This window comes from Betta splendens, chromosome 9 (genome assembly GCF_900634795.4).
Source record: "Betta splendens chromosome 9, fBetSpl5.4, whole genome shotgun sequence".
NCBI classification, from domain to species: domain Eukaryota; kingdom Metazoa; phylum Chordata; class Actinopteri; order Anabantiformes; family Osphronemidae; genus Betta; species Betta splendens.
Window position 1 is genome coordinate 7,910,867 of NC_040889.2, and position 22,510 is coordinate 7,933,376.

Below are 22,510 nucleotides of genomic sequence, written 5' to 3' on the forward strand. Positions count from 1 at the left end.
CACCAGAGCTGCGCCTGGCGCTCGTGTGCGGAGGTTCTGGCTTCAAAAAGCCGAACATCGCACAACGGGGAAATGTGGAAACATCTGCTCCTCGACTAGAACACAGGAAGTGCGCGCAGAACGGGTAAATAATAAAAAGTTGCAAGTGAAGTTGCAAAGCGTCAGATGAGACAGGATAAACTTGGCCGCTCCGCTTCCTACGGTGCAGTGAACATGGAAGTAAAAAAAGTCAGAGTTCGGGCAGAAATAAGCTCTCGGGCTGAGAAACTTACCACAGACCGGCAGGTATATTTCCCTCACGGTAAGTCAAAGGGACGCGCCAGGTGAGAAGTCGCCGTCCTCGACACTCGCGGAGATCTTCACACGTGACTGTCCAAGTTCACCATAACGCAGAGAAAATGAACAACAAGCTGCAGAGTAAATAAAAAAAGCTCAAATATTCCTCCGCTGGGCACCGCTGCCGGAGACGCACACACTCGCTCCTGCTGTCTCTCGTCAACGCCGCTGTTATTACTAATGCAACAGAGAGAAAAGCAGTACACGGAGTCCTGTTTGAATGACGCGCAATGCGAGGAAGAGGCGCCTTGTTTTTTTGCGTTGCGATTCAAACACACATCAAGCCGTATCCCAGCAAGCAAGTATATTTGGGACTAGAAACCCCCTCAGGGGAGGCACTTGCTTGTGCGCGGAGGTGTGTTGTTATTTTTGGGCGTACTGCGACCCCGTGTGACGTCAAGGGCCACCTGCCATGTAAACAAAAGTATTTTTTGGAAAAGTTTGTTGCCGCTTCGGTTCCCCACGCGTGTCACGGCGTGGTGTGGTCACGCTAGCGGACGCGCGCACCGGCAGGCTCGGCGTCTGTGAGCGGAGGCGTTCGGCATCGAACCGGCAACCGAGCCGGTAACGGGACGACGTCTCTGATCCAAAGATAAATGCGCCTCAGCTCCGCGTATTGGAAAGACATCGGCGAGCAGACAAATAAAATATTCTAATAAAACCCATTTCATCACGCATCTACGTGTACCATTCTCCGGTTCCACACCACAGTGAGATTAGACCATTTTCCTTTTCATCTTAAAATGCAAGCTTTTATATTGATATACTGCGTAATAAATTACTCTAAAATATTCATAAGTATTTCATAATCAAGCACGAATGATATAAATAATCATCGGCACAGAAATGAACGTAGAGGATTTACATTAATATAGAAATATACATGCAGTGTAAATGTATAAATGGCACGACATAGAACATACAGTAAGTTGACTCTAGAATCAGTGCAGCGCCAGTATTGGTATTTATGGCTTAGAAATTGAAAAAGCCTCAACATTTCAATACTCTTTAATAGCACCTAATTAATTTATAGATTTTTATTAAAAAATATAGTTTAATGTCCTTTTAAATAGTGCCTATATAAATGAACTTACAATATGCTGTGTACTGTTATTGTTTTATGATCATTCTAACGGTGATTTAAATATACACCTTATAGACGATCTCTATATTACATTCAAATGTCCAGTCAAGGTTTACAAACATATACTGTGAGATGCCCTGTCTCCTGAAGGGCTTTTCTTACCTATTCAGCTTTAACCTATGTATTCATTCAAGAGCAGACCCGAAGCCAGTCAAACACCGAGCGCTACTTAAAACGCGTTGCTTTTATCCAGCTCGTCTCTTTTTTTCTTCTTCATCTGCCTTTTTTCCACCCAAACCGCTGAGACGTTCACGGTCAAGAAACGAATGACCAGATTCTTATCGAGTGAAGAAAGGAAAAGGGTGGGGGCAAGTTTTTAAAAATGTAAGAAACGCCAGAAGTCTTTCTTGTCTCATTCCTTCCCCTGTCAACTTTTTAAAATGCTGTCTTATGAGTTATTAATATTATAAATGTCGCAGTGTGAGAAATGTGATTTGTGCATTGATAAGACTTATATTTGGTTGCTTGCAGCTGGTGTGTTTAACTCCGTGTGTCATATTTAAAAATATAATAAAACGAAGCATTTTGGATTCATGACATCATAAAAACTCGACATATATTTACGACTCAATAATTATTATTATAAGTTGATCCTTATCCAGCGCTACTTATTTCCCCACATTGGTGGTCACGCGCGAGGTATCCTGGACCACTGCCTAATTTTCACAATATACAAAAACTGTCAGGCTGTGAAAAACAATTGTGTAGAATTTCTAAAAACGCGAGTATTGTTCTTTATGAAAGTGCATCAGAATAATCCAGTCGCCGCATTTAACGTCCAGCAAACGTCTCCTCTAAATGTGCGTGTTTTTGTTTGTGTTTTTGGTCGTAGCTGCTTTTAAACACGTCTTCAAACAGAAGCGGGAGGAAAAGCACCTGGGAGGTGATGATGAGCGGAAGAGAAAACAGGTAGACAGAGCAACTGTGGGGGTTTGCTGCCGCCTACTGGTCAAAGCGTGTAACTGACGCTGCCCATCGCAACAGTGAAGATAAAAGATAAGACATTTCTTCCCTTCGGTATAGATTGAGATATTTTCTCTGTACACTCTGAAGTCATTGTCAAAAAGGTGCAAACTTAAAATGCTAATTAATTTTGGCTTTTAAAGTAGCTTATTAAATGCACTGTTTCTCTGATCACACAGTGCCATCTACTGATACACAAGTTATCCTTACACCATATGTACAGACTGTTAGAGTGGGTGTGATTTGGCTGATTTAGTTTATTGTTCTAGTCCCTGCTATTCTGACCAAAATTAATAAATATTATACATTTACTAAACATATGCATGAGCACATCTTGAGTAGCGCTCCTTGTTATTATTGTTAAATGCATTAAAATGCATTATATGTATAAACAAAACCTATTTAAAGAACAGAACTGCAAATGAAAAAGACAAATGAGAAACTCTTGGCTTCAAAAGATAGAACAAAGGATGCTTAGAGGACAAACTCCCCACTCACCTACTTGAGTAGAATTGTACACCCAGCACTAAAGTGTATTTACAAGATCTACTGGATTTAGGGATATAGTAACACTGCACATGAAGGATTAGTTGAATTAAACGTCCTATCTGAGACAGTGGTGCGCACACACACACACACACACACACACACACACACACACACACACACACACACACACACATACACACACACACAGAGGGAGAGAGCGAGGCAGAGAGTAGAGCACAATGGTGTTCAGTCTTCTGTTCCAAGATGCAGTGAACCTAAAAAATGAAGGCTGCCTCTAATGGCAACGATACGTCAGGGTCTGTAGATACGCAAACCGAATGCCAACACACAATAGCATGATACATTACCGAGCTCAACGGAAATATTCTGCCTTGTATTGCAGTCGGCGCAGAGGTCACAGGTCACCACGGGCTCCCCTGCAGCAGGTAGGGTGACACGGTGTTGCTATGGTACGCTTTAACAGGGCCGACACCTGATGAGTGCATGAACCGTGGTCCTTCAGTTGCAGACCTGCTCACTACTGCATATTATTGCTAAACTCTGCACAAGTGTTTATTTTGTGCACAGTCCTACTGAACATGCAAATGTTTGGCAGTTTAGTTTACCGCTAGGCCGCCGTGCAGAGTGGAGGATTTTATATCACACTATTACACTCACATCATAAGTAGCTGATGGTAAAGGTAAAACATTAGCTTGGATTGTGGATTATATTGCTGCTAAAGCTGCTAAATATAGACAGCTCAAATATGGATTTAGTCATTATGTAATTTATATCTTTGATATGCTTTGGAAAAAACTTTAATTTTATTTTTATGTAGCTAACAAATACAATGTGAGGGATTACTGGCTTGGTCTAGTTATGTGTGTCCTATTAATAGGCCTGGCTATGACTAACAAAGTTCAGCTGTAACCGAACTCCATCTGTCAAGTCACGTCCTGTGCTTGCGCTCCCTTCTACAGTTTCACTGCAGCCAGGCCAGGGGCACTCTGGTGTGTGCCACCCTCCCAGCCAGACAGACGGCAGGATAGACAGACGGCTGCCTCGCCGACCACCGCGCACGATGGAGGCCCTGTGTTTGCAGCCCTTGGTGGAGGATAAAGTGATGATGCAGGAGGACGAGCTGGGGAAACGGAGCGGGGAGGAGGAAGGAGGCGCGACGGAGGCCTCGTCTCCGGCTGAGTCCACCACAGAGGAGGAAACGGAAGAGGACTCGGAGCCCGAGCCGCCGGTGGTCGTGCGCAGGAAGGTGTCATTCGCTGACGCCTTCGGCCTCAACCTGGTGTCAGTCAAGGAGTTTGACAATGTTGAAGTTACGGAGGCAGAGGTCAGCCAGTCACCTAAGGGGGAGGCAACCCATCCTTTACAAGAGTTTTACATGAGTTGTCTGTTTACAGTCCCTTCATCCCCAGAGGAGCTGGACCTGAGGTTACAGGCACAGATGGTGGAGCTGGAAAGCATTGAGCTTCTCCCAGGGACCACCACACTGCGCGGTATCATCAGGGTGGTCAACGTCTGCTACACCAAGTTTGTTTATGTCCGTCTCAGTCTGGATCAGTGGAACAGCTACTTTGATCTCCTCGCGGAGTACGTGCCTGGATCCAGTGACATAAAAACAGACCGGTTTACCTTCAAGTACACACTGGTTCCTCCTTTCGGTAGGGAAGGCACTAGAGTGGAGTTCTGCCTGCGCTATGAAACATCAGGGGGCACTTTCTGGGCCAACAACAAGGATATGAACTATGTCCTGTTCTGCCACCAGAGAGGACTAATGAAGGAGCAAGGGCTTCAAGTGGGCGAGGAAAGTGCCAGCCACAAGAGGAGCTGTCTCAAAGCTAAGAGGTGAAACCATCTGATTCTGAATCACCAGAAGTCATTCATCATATAGTCACACAGAGTCACTACAAACTGATTAGCTACTGTACATGAGAGCTTAAACTTAAATGGAGGCACAGGCTGGCAGTACTGGATCACTGGGCCCCAGAGTGTTTACAGTAAACTATTCTGTAGTGAGGGATGATTAAACCGCTGGACACAAATTGCCCATTTATGGCCATATTTCAGGGTCCATGACGTCGCTGTGTGACAAGGGGAAAGCCACATACACATACTTTATTTTCCATCCAGACACCAGGCTATAAACCCCTCTTTTTTACTTCCTTGTGTTGAATGATTTTACAAATGTCTGATGATACTAATACAAGAAACAAGTGTTGTAAAGGCTGCTCTAATTTACTTTGAAATGAGCTTGAAACATTTTTTTGGAAACTGAAACATGGAAAAAATGCAGTTACGCTAATGTAGCATTATTTCTGTCCTATTCTACAGGAGGGGAAGTTTAAAGAACAAGATCATTACCGTTAACACAGCAACACAGCTAGCAGGTGTGTTTCTGTAGACCTACATGAATATACTTGTTATTTACAGTAGTAATGTAGACTTTGGTATTTATTTTCAGAAACCGACGCCGCATTTAAAACGGCGGAGGGTGACAGGAGGACAGCTGACTACCCAGAGATCCAGGCGTCACACTGTAAAGAACACAAACGTTTGGTGAGAAATGCTCTCTGTCTCTGAAGTGTGGGAGGAAGTGAAATGCAAAGGCAGTAAACACTGCTCACACTCAATATGAGCCAGATGTCATGTGCCACAGAAATACCAGTCCTATTTGTGTCTGGTTATAACATGCTGTACACTATGTATGTACAGTGTGTACAAAGATCGTTCAGCCCCTTTTCACCTTTCGTGTTATTTATGTCGATGCAGTGTGACTCAGGAGAACATTTGGTGCCCGGAAGAAGTTCTGGTAGTCTTTTTAATTCATTCAAATAACTTTGTAAATACTCATTGCTGCATTTTGTTTTGACCAATTCACAGTAAGCAAGAAAATGAACTGGTACAGATTCAGTAAAATGACACCTCCACAGGCCCTGAAAGATGTAGAAACTGTATAATGGTAGAAAATATGTGTGTTCTGCCTGCAAAGGTCCGTTGCCCTAGAATACAGAGCTGGAAACTTAACCTGACACCTGAGAGCATGGCTGAGATCAGTCATGTGCAGACTATTAATAATAAATGAAATCTGCTTATGAACAAGCAGGAAAGTTGATGATATAAACAAAATCATGATGTGCTGAGGCTGCAGCAGCGTTGCCATGCATTCCAGGGTCACGATAATGTTATACTGTACTTCAAATCACTAAGTCATCAAGGTAGCGTGAAGTTTTAAAGTAGCTGATAGCGTTAAAGATGAGAAGCTAATGGAACTTTGTGCTGGCAGACCCTGGATCTAGTTCAAGCAGAAACCTATGCCTTGACCTTTGACCTTTGGTCCGTTTGACAGGTGTGTAGCAGGAGAAACCAGGACAGAGCGACACGTGAGGCATGTGTGAAGGACTACTTGTCCCAGAGGAGGCAACAAATGCCACAGGCTTGCTCACCTGACTCAGCCAGTGGCCAGAAGGTCTCTCAGCCTGCGCTGGTTCCGTTAACCCAGTCTGACGGCTTTCTCTATAAGTGTCAAAAGAAGCATTCGAACGAGGTCCTCACCTACCACCAGATTCCTCTCATGACGCTAGACTGGAACAACGATAAACAGCGGGAGTGGGAGAATTGTGACATGGACGACATCTGGTTTAGGGGAGAAAAGCTGACCTTGGCAGGAGCATTGCAGAGGGACATAGAAGATAGAGGTCCTGGTAATAATATGTGGGAGAGCCTTCTTAACGGCACTGATGAAAACGCCGATAAAGGATCCTCAGTGTGTGAGGTATGGCAGGCATTTCTTAATGGGCCAGATTGTAAGGACCATTCTGGTGTTCCGGAGTCAGAATGGCTGCAGACAGCGGCGTCTGTGTCTCCCTCAAACCACGAGAAGCCCCAGAACCGATGCGTATCAAGCAGTGAAGGGTTTCAAAAATCCCAGGTAGGGACAGATACACCCCCGACCTTACATGCACGCGCCTTGGCTGCATGTCAGCTGCTGTCTGCCATTCGAGAAACTCAGCTGGCTGACGTGTCCTTGAGCGCTGAAGACCACCAGGCAGCGGAGGGATGTGGCAGGAGCACGGGGGATGACAACACAGTGTCACAAGATGCATCCCAAAGGTCACAGACAAAGACTGTTACAGACACTCCACAGGAATTTAGCCTCAAGGGGGCAACACCTGTGTCCGAAGGTTCTGTTGACAGTTCAACTAAGTGTCACAAGCATGCGATTTGGGAGCGAGAAAGAGAAGAAATAATAGGAGAAGCAGGAGCAATAGGAGAAGATGAGCCCTTCACACTGCACATAGCTGACTTAGTAACAAGCTCAGGGGAGTCGAAGACAACAGACATGACAGCAATGCCAGAGTCTCCGAATGCCAGGGCTGTTGATAGGATCTCACAGGGAGCAAGGCTGCATGAAGGTCTTTCTTCCAGCCGAGAAAAGGGTGTTACAGGTACTGCACACAATGCAACGGGTGACACGCTGGCATTTAAGGAGACAATCAGACAGGGGACAAAGGATGGGGAGGGGTTTGTCGCTTCCACATCCAGGCGAGCAGCAGAGGAAAAGATTGTGATGAATCGTAAGGAAAATGGAGTATCTGCAGAAGAGGAGATATTTAGGCCACTGAAAACGGAGGAGTGTGAAATCTCCCAGAGCTATGTAGATGAAAAGGAATGTGAGGAGTTTAGGATGAGCCAAAATGAGGGAAGTGAAAATGAAATGGGACCTCTGCAGCCACATGGAGATGGAGTCAATCGGAAACAATTATGTGAGGAGAGTTGTGCGGTGAAACCTAAAACAGAGGAGCATGTATTAGTCTCAAATCAGACAGAGGAAGAGAAGTGCCTGAGTGGGCTGCTACGAGAAACAAACCCATCATCACACACAGCGCACTCAAGTGACGAGATGAAGGTCTCGCAATGTGACCGTGATAGAATCAGACCTTTCTCAGCAGATAAAGGCGTCCCGAACCCCGTGGAGGTGGTCAAAGCGAGATGGACTCATTCACAGAAGGATGACGCTAGCGCAGTAACTCCAGAAGAAATTACAGTGAAGGAGACCGTTGCCCAGAAAGACACTTTAACAGAAGCTCGACGCCAACGCGCGCCATTAAGAAGAACAGAGGAATATATGAGTCAGAGAGGCGAAGATGAAAGGGTCAGTGTTGGAAAGTTGGAAATAGACGCAATGGCGGAGCTGATGGGTAACGTGGACGGCCCTTGGGAGGAGAGGGAGAACACACTGGCTGAATTGAAAGAACAAGAGTTGTCAGCAGAAGTTGAGACGCATCAACCTGTTGAGAGTAAGATATTGTCTGAGGCAACAAAAGACCCCATTACAGCAGAAAATACTGTAGCACATGAAGTGATGGAGTCGGGACTAGAGGGGACGCTCATAGAAAGATTTGCAGAAGACTTGGTCAGGGGGATTTGTGAAGAGGTTTTCAGTTGGAAAGAGCCAGACTGTAATAGAGACACAAATACTGTTGGTAAAACAGAGGGCGGCATGGCGGGTACACCTGATACTACACACGATTGCCATGTTCTCGGTGAGAAAGGCTTCAATGGTGCTTTGGATTCTACTGTATTTTCATTTTCAACAGGTCCAAATGTGAGTCTCTGCCAAGTCCCAAAGCCGAACACAGCGACTAGAAGCAACAAACGCTCCCCAAGAGGAAAAAGCCAGTCACTGGCCACAGCAGATCCAGCCCATTCTCCCTCTGAATTACAGACAGATTTCAGTTCAAGTGCTCATCTCAGTCAAGATCTCAGCGCCACTTTAGCAGCCCAAAGTGGGCCGTCACTGACTGAATCAGCCGCAGCTCTCAGCTCTGGAAGGAACCAGGAAGGCAGCTATCGAATAAAGAAACGATCAGTCGCCCACCAAGAGGCTGGGGGACAAACAGAAGCCCAAAAGGAGAGATTTAATCAGTCAGCTCCCCCATCCCACAAACATCTGAGCAACTCCTCCGAGACACTAAAAGAGTCAGGGGGTCTTATATCCTGGACTATATTATGCAGCCTCAGTCACATTACCAGGCTCCTCGTCTGTGCCCTGTTAGTCGTTGGATCCTTTGTCCTTGCTTTCCTCTACGATCTGCCAGCGTTCTTTGCACTCTACATATTTTCACTGTGCTACTGGTGGTACAAATGGAGGCGACGCCAGGCAGCAACAAACAAGGCGATGACAGGGTAGGCTCAAAGATGACAGGGAGGATGTTAGAGTGTAGCAGCATTATAACATCAACGCTCTACGTCATTGTTAGGGAAACTGTGTTCTATGATTCATACTTTTATACAGTACATTCAGAAAAAAAACAAAGGGTGTTTCAGTGTTTTGTTGATATATATGAATGCCTCTTTAATAAGTGACCTTAGTCTAGTGCTTTGCCATTTGTTTTGACTTTCACACTTCTCTCACCTAAAGTGTATGATACTTTTCATTATTGTCACTGTCAATATTGTATTCTTCAATGTCCTGTTGGTGTTTTTGCTCCATCAAAGTAGTTTAGTTAGGATATAATCTATCTTTTTATTTTATGAACAACTGCCTCCAAATACGAACAATGAATACAAACTGTAACTAAGGCTATTAACTTTCTGCAAAACAACATAAACCACTGGGTCCATTCACAGTCCAGAGGAACTGCAGTTTCATGATTTTGACTTCAAAGGTTGTTTTACATATAATGAAGTCATTTCAAATAGTTTAATATGAGCAGCATATCAGGATTTAATTGACTTAAGTATTCTTGTAGTAGCAGGCGTCCATGGTGATAATCAAATGAATAAACTCTTGACTGCGCTGTGGGTCTTTAAAGAGAATTTGAGCTTGCCTCTGTCTCCTCGGAGTCATTTATCATTTAATTTTAGCACCTGCTGACGTGCGGCGTAGTTAAATCCAAATCGTAACATCAAATACCAAAGTTCCTTTCATCCCTGCCTGTCATGTGATTTTCTGGAGCCGCTGTTTCACAGGGTTCATAATACAATAGGTCAAAAAGGGTTCAGCCTCTTGACACGCTAACATCCAGTTGTGCTCCTGCTGAATGCCTTTCAAAAATGGATGCATGACATTTGGGCGTGCTTGTGTTACAGCACGTGTGCAACCAGGCATTAATGAATTGCATATACCAGTACCTGATATGAAGGAATTTTAGTAATTGTAGTTAAAATATATATTTTCATACAGTCAATCTTATTAGAAACGACTCACACATTAAAAGAGCACCAATACCACAGAATGGGTACACACTGGCTCTACTGCATATAATTACTGGCAGGCATGGGCACTCACGTCTTCTGTTGTACACGTCCAACGTCCTCATAGAAAAGCAGCCTAAAAAGCATTTGATGGATGGAGGCGTGCCAGCTGGAGCCATGGCCAAACCTGAAAAAGTATAAAAACACAAAATAAAGTTAGATGGCTATCATCAACTCCGACCTACGCATCCAACTATTCATGACAACAAAGTCTGACTCCAATTATATTCTGACATTAACCGATGCTTCGGTGCTTGTAACCCTTCTCAGGCAGTAAAGGCAAAGACAACTGCAGTGTGACACTACTGTATGTGTGATAAAGTAGCGGTTTGAGTGACACTGCAGCTCAGTAGAAGTCACTTGATTCCATCTGGGGTATGTTGACCTTTAGTAAGCTGGCTCCAAAACCATGCTGGCACCTTTAGAAAAATGGCCAAACGCCAGCACTGGCACAGCAGAAGGCTACTCTTCACTGGAACCCACTCTGAGGACGCACAGTACGAACCTGGCACATCACCCGTGGCGTACACAGACAAACAGTAGCTGTGATACAAAGAATATAAAAAGCGAGGACAGAGTCTTCGCGTACTGAGGTGAAAGGGTACATGTTTCATTACTGGCTAAGTCGCATGACAGCATGAAAGGATTATGTTTTAAATTAATCCGTGCTGCTATAGCAAGAAGGGTCGAGTTCACCTGGTGATGTTAATGTTGTGGCCGACTGACACAAAGACAGATTTCAGAAAGACACACAGCACCGATATCTGAAAATCAGACAATCACAACACTTCAGGCTTCTAGCCGCTATCATATCAGGTTGCACAGTGTCACTGATACACCACAGGAGAACCATATTGAATCTCTGGGTCACACCCTGAAGCCTGTAATACAATTCTTGACTAAAACAAGAGACTGTCCTCACACAGTGCGCTGGTGTTCTACTCATTTGCTTTCTCACGTTACAGTGCATGTCGAGGATTTTGTGTGGTTGTATTCTAGGGAACACATTTAGAAAAAAAAGATCTACTAGTTCTAAGGCTCTCTATTGTAAAATAAGTGCTATTAAAGAATACTCAAGTTTCTAAAGGCCAGTGTAATATTACCGTTTATCCAGAAGATGGCAGTGCAACTCCACTTTTGAATCAATCTACTGACTCAAATTGTATCTAAAGGCTTTCCTTAAAATAGATAACGCCCTCTGTAGCATTTAATTCAAGACATATTTGCATGATAAACAGTCAGCCTCAGAAAGAGACAAATATAAACCATTTTTTTATTATCCCAATAGCAAAATCACTGTGTGGTGAACTGCACCGCTGGGGAAAAAGGGTGTATGAGGACATGCTATGTGTGTGGATGAGAACGCAAAAGGAGGCAGGGTTGTGTTATGTGGCCTGAGGGGACCAGAGGTACTGTGCTGACAGATTGGAAACCTGACAGACTGCATCGTCCACACTCTACCCAGTCTGGGGAACCTCTTCTTATTTAGCCGTTTTCCTATTCAAGGCTCCCTGTCGGCGGTGTGTGCCTCCCTTAACCTTCAACCTCACGAGCTTCATTTCACCTATGCATGTGTCGCAATCTCAGCCTCTTTCCATCGAAGCCAACCAGCTCCTCCCCCTTGCGTCGGCCTTGCCTCTGTCTCTGTCTGGCCCTAGTGACTGGACGGTCCCCAGTATCCACTGGCTCTTGCATCACTGAGACAGCCAAGCAGCTTACTGCTGTTGCCACTTGGCATTTAACGGCAGTAGTGCGTGGGACACAGTTACCTCCCATTCAATGCTAATTGCAGTTTACTGAGCGTTAGAGGATCCATCTGAAACTGAAGCAGCCCAGTATTATTATAGTATCAGTCAACAGATAATGCATGCACTCTGATGAAAGTCAGTGTTAAAATACAATTATATGTATAAGTTTTCTTTTAAACATACTATATAATCCATTTCTAGAGAAGACGCTGCAGCAAAAAATGCCCTGTGGTCAGAATTTAAGATATTTTAAGCTTTTGGTATTACTATGTGTGGAATTTGTTAGATTGCTGTACCAAGCACTACAATATAATGTAGACCAACCAGTGAGGTCTAATGAAACAGCAGTTTAGGAACTTGGTTCTTTAGAAAAACACTCACATTGTGTGATACTGTACGAGTGTCTAGAGTAGACATTAGGTTTAGAAGAAGACAGAGTACTGAACAATTTACTGGATAACACAAAATAATAAATACATAATAATTGCCAATTATGTATTTTACCCAGCATTATTTCACAACACAACTCTGTCTTGTATTGATATATTATAATGATTAATTGTGGCATGCTTAAAGGTATCTGTTAGAACAAACCTACAGTAGAAGGCAGAAACACAGAGGCCACTGATAAGCAAAGAGTTGTTTATGAAGCCTTGTGTCATAACAGTTCATCATTTAACGCTGTGCTACACATATAGGGTGCGTTTTTATCGTGGCTCATTACAATGCTCCCACCTCCTTTGCTTTAATTTGTAGCATTGCTGCGAGATGACAGAGTTGTTTGTCATCTTTAGTGTTGTCACCCGGGTTTGTTTCATCTCAACGAGGAGGTGTGAGAAAGGAATGAGGAGGAAGACGAGCAGGAGAGGAGGAGGAGGAGGTGGGGATGCCGTATGAACACAGTGCTTAGAATAAATCACGTTTTGCACAAAGGAAGGAATGGTGAGAAAGGTAGTGACAAGGAGGGAGATGCCTTAAGGTTGTACTGTATGCCAGGAGGGTTTTACCCCATTTATAGAACACTTTAAAATATAGTCACAAAGTGCCTCCTGCTGGAGAAGGCGATGAAAAATTAAAAGGGAAAGTAAATGCTATGTCTGTGGAAGGCATCAGTAGATAACAGACACTCTGGGTTAACTGTGGTCTTAGCCCTAACAATCTCATCTCATCTCAGGAGAAGAAAATAGCACAAATACTAGCACAAAGTGGCTGTTGAACAGTTTCTGCAGTGGAGTGTGAATCTCAATGAGCTGTTTTCAGTGCTGTCCTGCAACTCATTCAACTAATACAAGGAGACAAGCCCTCCCCGTAGAGTATGCATGGGTTATTAGGCTGTTAGAGGTGCACATCAGGTCACTGCCTCCTGGTTGTAACTGGTTACTTCTAACTATTGTCTTTACCAGTACTAGTGGCTTCATTCCGGCCTGTAAAGCCACACTGTTGTGAATTACTAAGATTTTAAAACTAAAGCTGCTACTTTCATTTTTTCCTTCTATGAAGTAAAGGTTTTTTAAAAGTCAACAATGCACTAAATGTTTCAGTAATCAAAAGAAAGCATTAAATGTCAGACTCGGGGCTCTTTACTATTCATTAACAAGCTGTAAAATTAAACAGTAAAAATGTTTTCTATTAATAATATCTTTTTTTTCAATAACAGATGAACGTTAGGTTTTGAAATACATACAGTAGCAACAGAAAATCTTACCCGTACGTGGTTGGCGGTTGATTGTGAGAGGAGATTTCGCTAAGCTAGCTAGCTTAAACACGGCTTCTACCGGTGTCTGACTATGCAAGCATGTTAAAATCGAAAAGAAGTACCACTTAGAAACTGTAAAACATTTCCTGTATTCGAAATAAAACTTTAGATGTTTATAATTAAACATTTTAGGATATAGCTAACGCACTAGTTTGGAAAAACTGGGTAAAAACCTGTTAGCCTAGCGTAAAGCATAGAAACGACCCATAATGCAACACTGTCTTAAAGTGAAACGCTCACTCAAACGGAATCACCTGCTCAGGTATTATTCTACTTCTCAATTGTGTTACACTACCTTCAGCAAGGTGCGGTAAATGACACTGCAGTTTCATTGAGTAGGGTCAAACTACATCATCGACTGAGCCAAAGTCTCAGTAGATACATTGATTAACAGGGTCGCACAGTGAGCTTCAAAAGCAAGAGCAAAGGTTAAGGTGGCAAACGGCTAAGAAAATCTGTAGTGATGATCAGGCAGGCGGAGAGTGTGTGACAGTCAGCCTTCAGTAAATCTGTCTTCATGCCATTTAGAATATTGGCCTGACCTAAATGTCAGGGCGACACTGGAGAGAACCACACTGGGAGACAAGTCCATTTCTCTCTCCCTGTCTCGTTCTCTCCCACTAAAAACCTTCCTTATTTCTTTTCAACCTCGTTCTAAGAAAGAGTTTGGTTACTCAGGAACATTTGACTGTGGAAGCTTTTGAGCCAGTGTATACTGTACATTAACAATTCTTCCTTGGAAGGTGCTAAAACAAGAGCTTGTATGACAAATCATAAAGACACAAAGCAGCATCAGCCACTGATTCTGTTGCTTGCTCTACAAAGCAGAATGGGATTGTGAAGCTAAGAGTTTAGGACAGAAAGGGCAGATTTCTGGGTGATTCATTCTCCATTTCAGAGCCAAGGTAAATTGTGTCATGTTTCGTGCCTGTGTACCATATGTGTGTGTGTGTGTGTGTGTGTGTGTGTGTGTGTGTGTGTGTGTGTGTGTGTGTGTGTGTGTGTGTGTGTGTGTGTGTGTGTGTGTGTGTGTGTGTGTGTGAAGGCTCACCTTCTCATGCATAACACTACCATTGCCTATGCAGGCCTGTGGGCGTGTGGGAGTGTGAAAAACTGCAGAAAGTGTAGAATATTTGAAGATGCATTCAAATGTGCGCTTGTGTTCTATATAATAAGTGTGGGCAGTGAGGATTACACAAAGAAAGCACCATATTGAGGAGGAACATATTGTTGGCGCCCAGGCTCACGCGAATAACCGTTCTCCTTCTCTCACTCTCACTGTGTCTCTGTTTTCGTGAAAAGGGTCATACGCAGAGCAGTGTGTCTATCTGTTGTGATATGCCTTTGATCTTTGTCTTCACTCTAACTTCTGATTTTTTCCCCTCTCTTGCTAGCTTGTTTTTATTTTACTCAATTTTTTACCCTTATAATTCACCCTGCAACGATCTCCACAGGCTATTTTGTGCAGGACCGTATCCCGTGGCTGTGTTGACGAAACAACAAAAATCTGAACACGTTTCATCTGCCTAAAGAACTGCTCTCTCTCTCTCTCTCGCTCTCTCTCCCTCCCTCTCTCTCTCTCTCTTTCTCTCTCTGTCTCTTCTCTAAATTTGACAACTTAATTAAATGTTCTGATATTTCAGCTGTTCCAGGAAGAGTCTGAAATCTTGGCAGTGCAATTAATACCGCCTCTTGTTGCCAGCCACTCATTTAAATGTGTCTGTGCCTCTACTGTACCTCACCTCCTTTTGCTTCCTTCTCTCCCCAGCTATAACCTTTATTTCTTTCCCATCACCTGACCAGATCGAACACATTGCAGGAGTCCAGGATTAGGAGGAAAGAATTATGACAAAAACACATTTGAGATGCCCAGAAAGAAAAAATGGATTTCATTGAATGTAATGAAAGTAAGATAAGACAGCGATAGGATAGGTGGACACAATCGATTGTTACAGTCCTGCTCCTCAGTGAATGCTCTGGATACTGTAGGCATTTATGTGTTTTTTTGTTCACATGAGCGTAAATTAAATCACCTGACCAGCGTGTTATTGTTACAATCCTCAGTGCAACAACCTGTGTGGTATCTAATATAGTGTATTACCTGTTACTGTAAATGTCAGGATGTAAGTGTCGTCTGTGTGAGCATGCTAGCACACACCCACACCCACCCACACACACACACACACACATTAACACAATGTCTTGCAAAGGCTAGTCTGAGCCCGGGTTCCCCTGGGTCTGATTAATGCACTCTCTACAGGGCTCCCAGTGGGGGATCACTCACACAGCACATACTGTACTCATACACTTTGGTTATGCACTCTCACCCACACACACACACCAAGGCACACACACTCATGTCGCATACCCATTATATAGAAAATGTCCTGTCCATTGTCTTGTTAGTTCTGGAGGGGAATAAACTGTGAGCAGCCACTGTGACCGCACTGTGTGTGTGTGTGTGTGTGTGTGTGTGTGTGTGTGTGTGTGTGTGTGTGTGTGTGTGTGTGTGTGTGTGTGTGTGTGTGTGTGTGTTGAATCAACAATCCAGGCCAAAATAAAAACAGTTAGTCTAATGTATAATTTTACCGCTACTACTTTTGCTGGGGTTCTGTAGAAGTTTAGAAGTTTACGTAAGAAGTTTGCATAAACAATCAATGCAAAAATCAAGACATAAACTCAACATGCTTCTAAAATGCTGCAGTGCATCTTGACAAGCCAAGATCATGCTCTTTTCTTTCTAAGCTTATAAAAATGGGTAATCTTAAAATTGATGTGTAATTCTTTTTGCCCAGGAACAATCCAAATGAAGACACACAGTGACCTGCTCAACATCACCGACTCAAAATTAACAGTAGGACACTGCAGTCATTTCACTGAAATTACTTCAGTTCTTAGTTTGTGCCTGCTATTTTGAACGACAACTTGGCATTTCTGTGCAAACACATAAATGTCACATGAGCCAGTGCAGAGAAGAATGCGACACGTTATGTAACCATTAGACACTGAGGCTCACAGAGGAGCTGATGTGCAAACACACTTAGCCAAATCTCAGCCCGTTCTGCAGGGCCACGCAGGCCGATTAGCCCGTTCAGCTGCTGCTGAGAGTCTGGTCCATGGGTTTAAGTTTAAGGGAGGTGCTTCTAGGGCCTTTGAAGGGGCCACATACGGTTCCAGCCTTTTCATTGGTTGAATACCATGCAAAGGTGAAATATACACTATAAATATTAACCAGAGAAAATAAGATCAGGCCAAGCATTCAACATGCAGGTCTGTTATACCAATATATCGTTCCAGGTAATATTACATTACATTTGTTGTGGTAACACTGAAAGAACAGGGCAGACGACCTGTGATTTTATGTTTATGTATTCATTTATCTGGTGTTTCTCATAATATACCTTTTGTACATATCACACATGGTATATCAGGCTGCCTCCTTAGAAATCATGTGTCAGGGAAGCAGCTATTATGCTCATTCTTTAGGGTTATGAACTCATATGCGCACACAAGCATCTGCAGTCTTCAGTACAGTAGTTATTTTCTGTTCTCTCTCTCTCTCTCTCTCTCTCTCTCTCTCCCTCTCGCTCTCGCTCTCTCTCTCTCTCTCTCTCCTAACAAGAGAGTAAGGGGAGACAGGTCTGTTATGGTTCACTGGCCACGCTGAAATGTGAGAGGATGGGTGAGTGTGGTGCACTGTAAGCAAACGTGTGTGTGACTGTACAGCAAAGACATAGAGAATGAAGAGAGAGGAGGAGATGGTGTGTGTGTGTGTGTGTGTGTGTGTGTGTGTGTGTGTGTGTGTGTGTGTGTGTGTGTGTGTGTGTGTGTGAGAGAGAGAGAGAGAGAGAGAGAGAGAGCAGGCTGCCTAAGTCCAGCTTCCCTCATTGCTTTTTACACCAATTGATTTTAGTTTGAGTGACGGGCGAGAGGAAACAGCACCTCAGCCTGCTGCTGTCAGCTTATGTGAATAACTGCTTCTCTCTCTCTCTGACATCTCTCTCTGTACACACACACACACACACACACACACACACACACACACACACACACACACACACACACACACACACACACACACACACACACACACACACACTGCAGCGTCTTCACCAACACAAACAACATAAACACACAACCATACATTGCTCCTGCAAACTTGTCCCCGTCTCATCAGGTGACAGTTTAGGCAGGTGGACACGTTGATCAAAAGGACAGAGAACGCCAACACACGCATAAAACAAGAAGCAGAGGAAGTCGCCTGTTAACACCCCATCAGAGAAAACATAGTATAATTGCCCGGCGTCTGCGGGTGCCTGTATACCTTGTGGGTAAGCAGAGCAAGAGGGGGCGGAGAGTGAAAGCTGCTTACAGTGGGACTTTGTGTTGCCATGGCAACTGTCTTTGCATTGAATCGATGGAAGAGAAACACTTGGATTTTTGCACACACTCCTGCCTTTCTTCTCCTCTTACTACTTTGGTCCTTTCTTCCCGCTGCTATTGTTGCTTCCTGTCACATCTGCAACACGTACAGGTATATGCAAAAATATCACATCAAGCGCAAACGTCCGCAGACGAAAAAAACACTATCAGCAACAGCAGTTCATAGTGCCACAGCTGATGTGGACAAAGTGGCGTTGATAGAATCAAGGCCTGACGTGTTCTTTGATGACTGGCAGGTTGAGTCTCAAAGTCTTGCATCAGAACCACCAGCGTCTTCAGGTTTCCCTCATGCACCGTTCCACGCGCACTTGCTTGTCTCTTCATCCTTCATCATGGCGACTGGATAACGATAAAAGTGGAAGGCCTTGGATGATGTGTCACTTCAATTATCCTTTGATCAAACCTGCCTTTGATGCAAAATAAGCTGGATGGTGAAAGGTTAGCAAGTTCATATCACAATTAGAAGAGACAAAGAGGATCCAGCTCTTGCGGCATGGAAGGAGGCGCGCAGTCTGGAATGCTCTGTGATTAACGCTGGAATGTGTGGCTAAACAGAACCTTCACCATGGTAACAGATCAGTTCTAGAGGCGCATGCAGTGTACCTCTTCCTATTTCCATGACAACGTTGTGTAACATTCCACAGTCACCACCTAAAGAGTGCCTGCTAAGTGTCCATTATAGCTTGCTCGGTGTATTTCTGAACTCTGTTATCAACGATTCAGTGCAGAAGGTCCCACAAAACTAAAGGACTGTTGCGTCATATGAAAGGGTGGAGACGGCTTAGACCAGTCAGACCTGGCAACGCCGGACGAGTGATGGCAAACCTGGCAGCATGCGAGCACTCTACAGCATGTGGACACGGGACATTAGAATTAGAAATATCGCACGCAGGCGTAATATTATGACAGCTGACAAACAGTTCTCCTTTGATAGAAAGAGGGAGAAGACGTGAGAGGTGTCCTCCACGCTCCACACATCATCAGCAGGAACACGGTGAATGATCGGCCAATGGCAGCTCGCACGCCGGCCGACGCGTGAGGGTTTCCACGGCTACCCCCATCCTTTCTCACCGCCGGTCCTTCCCATCTCCCTCCCCCTGTCTCACTGGGTTCCCATCCATCTCTGCACTGCCTTTAAATAAATATCAAACGGCTGATGAGCGCAGTAACATCTGTGACTGGTTGAAACGATCCCTGTAATATTGTGATAATTAGTCCTGTAATGTGGAACCGAATGAATCAATATGAATGTACAATATAACACAGTGCATACAGAAATAAAACAATTATGTCCATTCTGTGTGAAGCAATAAAACAGGTTGTAGATTTGCACAGTAAAGTGACTGGATTAAACAGATTTTGGACAAATGCCACCGATTCACTCTCCATCTGAATCCACTGCATCTTGATTTAATGCTCAGCGTGTTTTCATCAAATGAGATGTAGTCTACTGTACCACTTGGCCAGGGCACCCATCAGCTGATCTTGTCACTAATACACAAGGTAGCACTCAGATCATCCCTTGTACTGATGAATAGGTGAATGTAAACCTCCAGCAGGCAGGATGCATTCAAATAGCAGTGTTTACAAGCATCCAGTCAAGCGTAAGGGTTTTTTTTTTCAATTTCTCTATAGAGAATGAAATTTGAAATGTTCGCCTGCGTTGGAGTGTTTGATGTGAGCTCATGCAGGCGGTCCGCTCAGCTGCTGTGAGAAGTGGCACACACGGATCATTAATCAGACTCGACGGCGCAGCGGGTAGCAGGCAAGCCACGGGAGAGTGCTAATGCATGCAAATGTATACTCGTTTTTCGGGGGCAGGTTGAGCCAAGGACAGAGCCGAGCCAAGCCGGCAACAGACACGCAAAGTGGAAGAGGGAGCATCACCAGGCAGGTGTGGAGCTATTCATCCTGCTGGGCTGGAACGCAGCTGAGGCACGGGCCTGCTTCAAAAGGGCCGTGCTCTGTGCTAAAGGCCTCCGGCGCAGTCAGGATGTTATATGATGTCATGATATGGGAGTCCAGCGGATCACTTAACATGGTAACTGTGTGAGTAAGAGCTGATTCGCTGCCAGCTGAGGGCACAGTGAAGCGTTTCAGCCCTTATTATTCTGCTCGGTGCTTGAGCCTTATTACGGCCTGGATTGTACCTTGGTGGAGATAACCTTACATGACATTTGGAGATGAACCTTTAACAAAGGAGCTTAGAAATGGGGATGGAGTGAAGATATCAGCGATGATGATTTGAAGTAAAAAAGACCCTCGCAGCTTTTCCTCTGAGCCTGTAATATAAATGAATAAAGCAGGTGTTGGTAAACAATAATAAATTAGTAATGCTAGTTCCTTTTTAATGCAACTCTATTAGGAACTCTTCCGCAGTTTCCTCTGGATCGTAGTGATGTGTCGTTCGTGAACGAATTATTCAATATGAAGTAATCTTTTATATGACTCGGGAGGAACGAGTCCTCTCAGTGAACGACTCGTTCAGTACGTGCAGTACCTTCTCTGGCCACATGGCAGCAGCTGCTTAAGCTCAGGCAGCAGGACCTGAAACAGAAATGATTCGTTCACGACTCACTCAATGAGTTGTTCTTTTATCATGTGACAGCGGAGCCACGCAGGCTTTGTAGAGCAGCAAGCGCTCCAGTTCGTTCCTGATTCGTTCATACGGATCTTTACGGATCACTTGTTCGTTCGTTCGTTTACCATGTGACCGCTACCAAGCAACTGTCGCGCTATTAAACAACAATGGCGGAGAGGATTCAGGACATAAGTCACGTTAATGTGGTGCGTATTCGCTAGGTTTTCACATGGTTCGAATTGCTAGTGGGATTTTGTGATTATAATTTGTCCGCTGAAGCAAACCATGTTGTTTTCAGTATTTAGTGTTTGAGAACTGCGACCATTATTACAACGCCCACAGCGCCACCTGCTGTAAATGAACGAAATGAACAAATGACTCAAAATGATTCGTTCACTTTACTGATGGAGACTTAAAGAGAGTTAAAAGAATGGAACTTCCCATCTCTACTGGATCGACTGGAGAATAAAGGTAAGAAAGGTTGGAGTAACAGAGCAATTGTTCCGCTGTGCATACAGGCCATTTAGGGAGGTTCCCCAGAGAACAGAGCTTTTTCAAGGTTGCGTCCTACACTGCTAGCTACCTCTGTATGTGTGTGTGTGTGTGTGTGTGTGTGTGTGTGTGTGTGTGTGTGTGTGTGTGTGTGTGTGTGTGTGTGTGTGTGTGTGTGTGTGTGTGTGTGTGTGTGTGTGCATGTAGGCATGTAGTCCTCTGGGTCTCCATAACGTTCAGTCGGGCTGATCTCTCCCAACGCGGGGGGAAAAAAAGCAGACATGCAAACAGCCAGCGTGCTGGTGAGTGTGAGCTGACTCTGCTAAGTGCCAGAGGTTCCCGCACGTCTCCAAGGTCAGAGGAAAGGTCAACAGCTGTTGGCTAAGAACGTTCCCTGTCTTCCATTTTTGCCCGGCGCGCGAGTGAGGCCCAGACATGAGAGAGGAGCAGAGATGCTCGGCGGCTGCCTTCTGGTTCCCTGTAACACAAAACCCTTGCATTAGTCAAAACTGCCAATAAGGTTTACTTTCACTTTAAATCATAGCTTTTCCAATTTCAAGTTACTGCGTATTATTTGATTGTAAAGTCATTGCAAACCAATGAAACCGTTTGTGTCACGCGACGCACAGCAGCTCTGTTGATTTAAAAGGGGACTAATGCTGTAGACTTCATTTCAGTCCATAATCTGTTCTCCGCTGCTCAGCATTGCTAAAATATATTATCCCGCGCCCCACACGGCAGCATTGTTATTTGAGCAAGAAATATATATGGAAATTGGCCTGAAGGATTTCAGAGGTTGGCAAATTGCGTCTCCAATCAATGCCAGGACTCTGAAAATCTATGTAAGCCCTGCGTGCAAAATCATGTTTTTATAGATTGCAGCAAAAGCGCCTTCGATAGAAACCAGACAAAGCAAAAGAACCATTATGTTTTTGCATTGTATATATTTCTTCCAGGCAGAAGTGGCAATATAACCCAAGAAATTAATTAAAGGAAGGAAAGAATCATGTCTTTCCTCTTTTTAAATGATCCTGCACGGACATCTGCACCGCTGCTGGAACCAGGACAGTCATTCTGTCCCTGTGCTCCTCACACCATCGTAGCCTCTTACACCGACAGCCGGCCCGTCCAATGCGAAGCCGAGGACGCGGGGAATTACGCAACACTCTGCCCCCCGGACAAACTGTTTAAGCGAAGAAGAAGCAGTGACCGTAAGCCAGCGGGTCTTTTTCTAAGAAGGGCACTAATGCTCGGTGAGCATCTCCAGTGTGAACTGAGTCTTGGA

General features: G+C 44.3%; 2 protein-coding genes across 7 annotated transcripts in view; one reads left to right on the plus strand and one right to left on the minus strand.

Moving 5' to 3' along the window:
• foxp2 (forkhead box P2) overlaps positions 1-13,921 on the minus strand; it is a 105,199-nt gene extending 91,278 nt beyond the window's left edge. For 3 of the 6 annotated variants that reach the window (XM_055511130.1, XM_055511127.1, XM_029160580.3), the window contains exon 1: positions 273-815. Coding sequence is in view for 1 of the 6 variants with exons in the window: in XM_029160578.3 (XP_029016411.1) it covers positions 10,240-10,332; positions 11,770-11,981 (305 nt within the window). In the remaining 5 variants the exon portion in view is untranslated. Of the gene's footprint in view, positions 1-272; positions 816-10,239; positions 10,333-11,769; positions 12,028-13,658 lie in introns of those variants that run through there. The other 3 variants (XM_029160578.3, XM_029160586.3, XM_055511128.1) reach the window with 3 other exon arrangements.
• On the plus strand, positions 110-9,777 carry ppp1r3aa (protein phosphatase 1, regulatory subunit 3Aa). The gene is made up of 7 exons (XM_029160574.3): positions 110-124; positions 2,313-2,389; positions 3,336-3,378; positions 3,914-4,793; positions 5,280-5,335; positions 5,410-5,504; positions 6,295-9,777. The coding sequence occupies exons 4-7, from the start codon at positions 4,015-4,017 to the stop codon at positions 9,136-9,138; spliced, it is 3,774 nt and encodes a 1,257-aa protein (XP_029016407.1). The 5' UTR covers positions 110-124; positions 2,313-2,389; positions 3,336-3,378; positions 3,914-4,014; the 3' UTR covers positions 9,139-9,777.
• Positions 13,922-22,510: the final 8,589 nt, after the last annotated feature.

What these genes read in the sequence shown, in the direction of transcription:
- ppp1r3aa (XM_029160574.3), top strand. Translation starts at nt 4,015, where the DNA reads ATGGAGGCCCTGTGTTTGCAGCCCTTGGTGGAGGATAAAGTGATGATG. An exon ending in CACAGCAACACAGCTAGCAG is followed by an intron (nt 5,336 to 5,409) that starts GTGTGTTTCTGT and finishes ATTTATTTTCAG; the next exon opens with AAACCGACGCCGCATTTAAA. An exon ending in GTAAAGAACACAAACGTTTG is followed by an intron (nt 5,505 to 6,294) that starts GTGAGAAATGCT and finishes TCCGTTTGACAG; the next exon opens with GTGTGTAGCAGGAGAAACCA.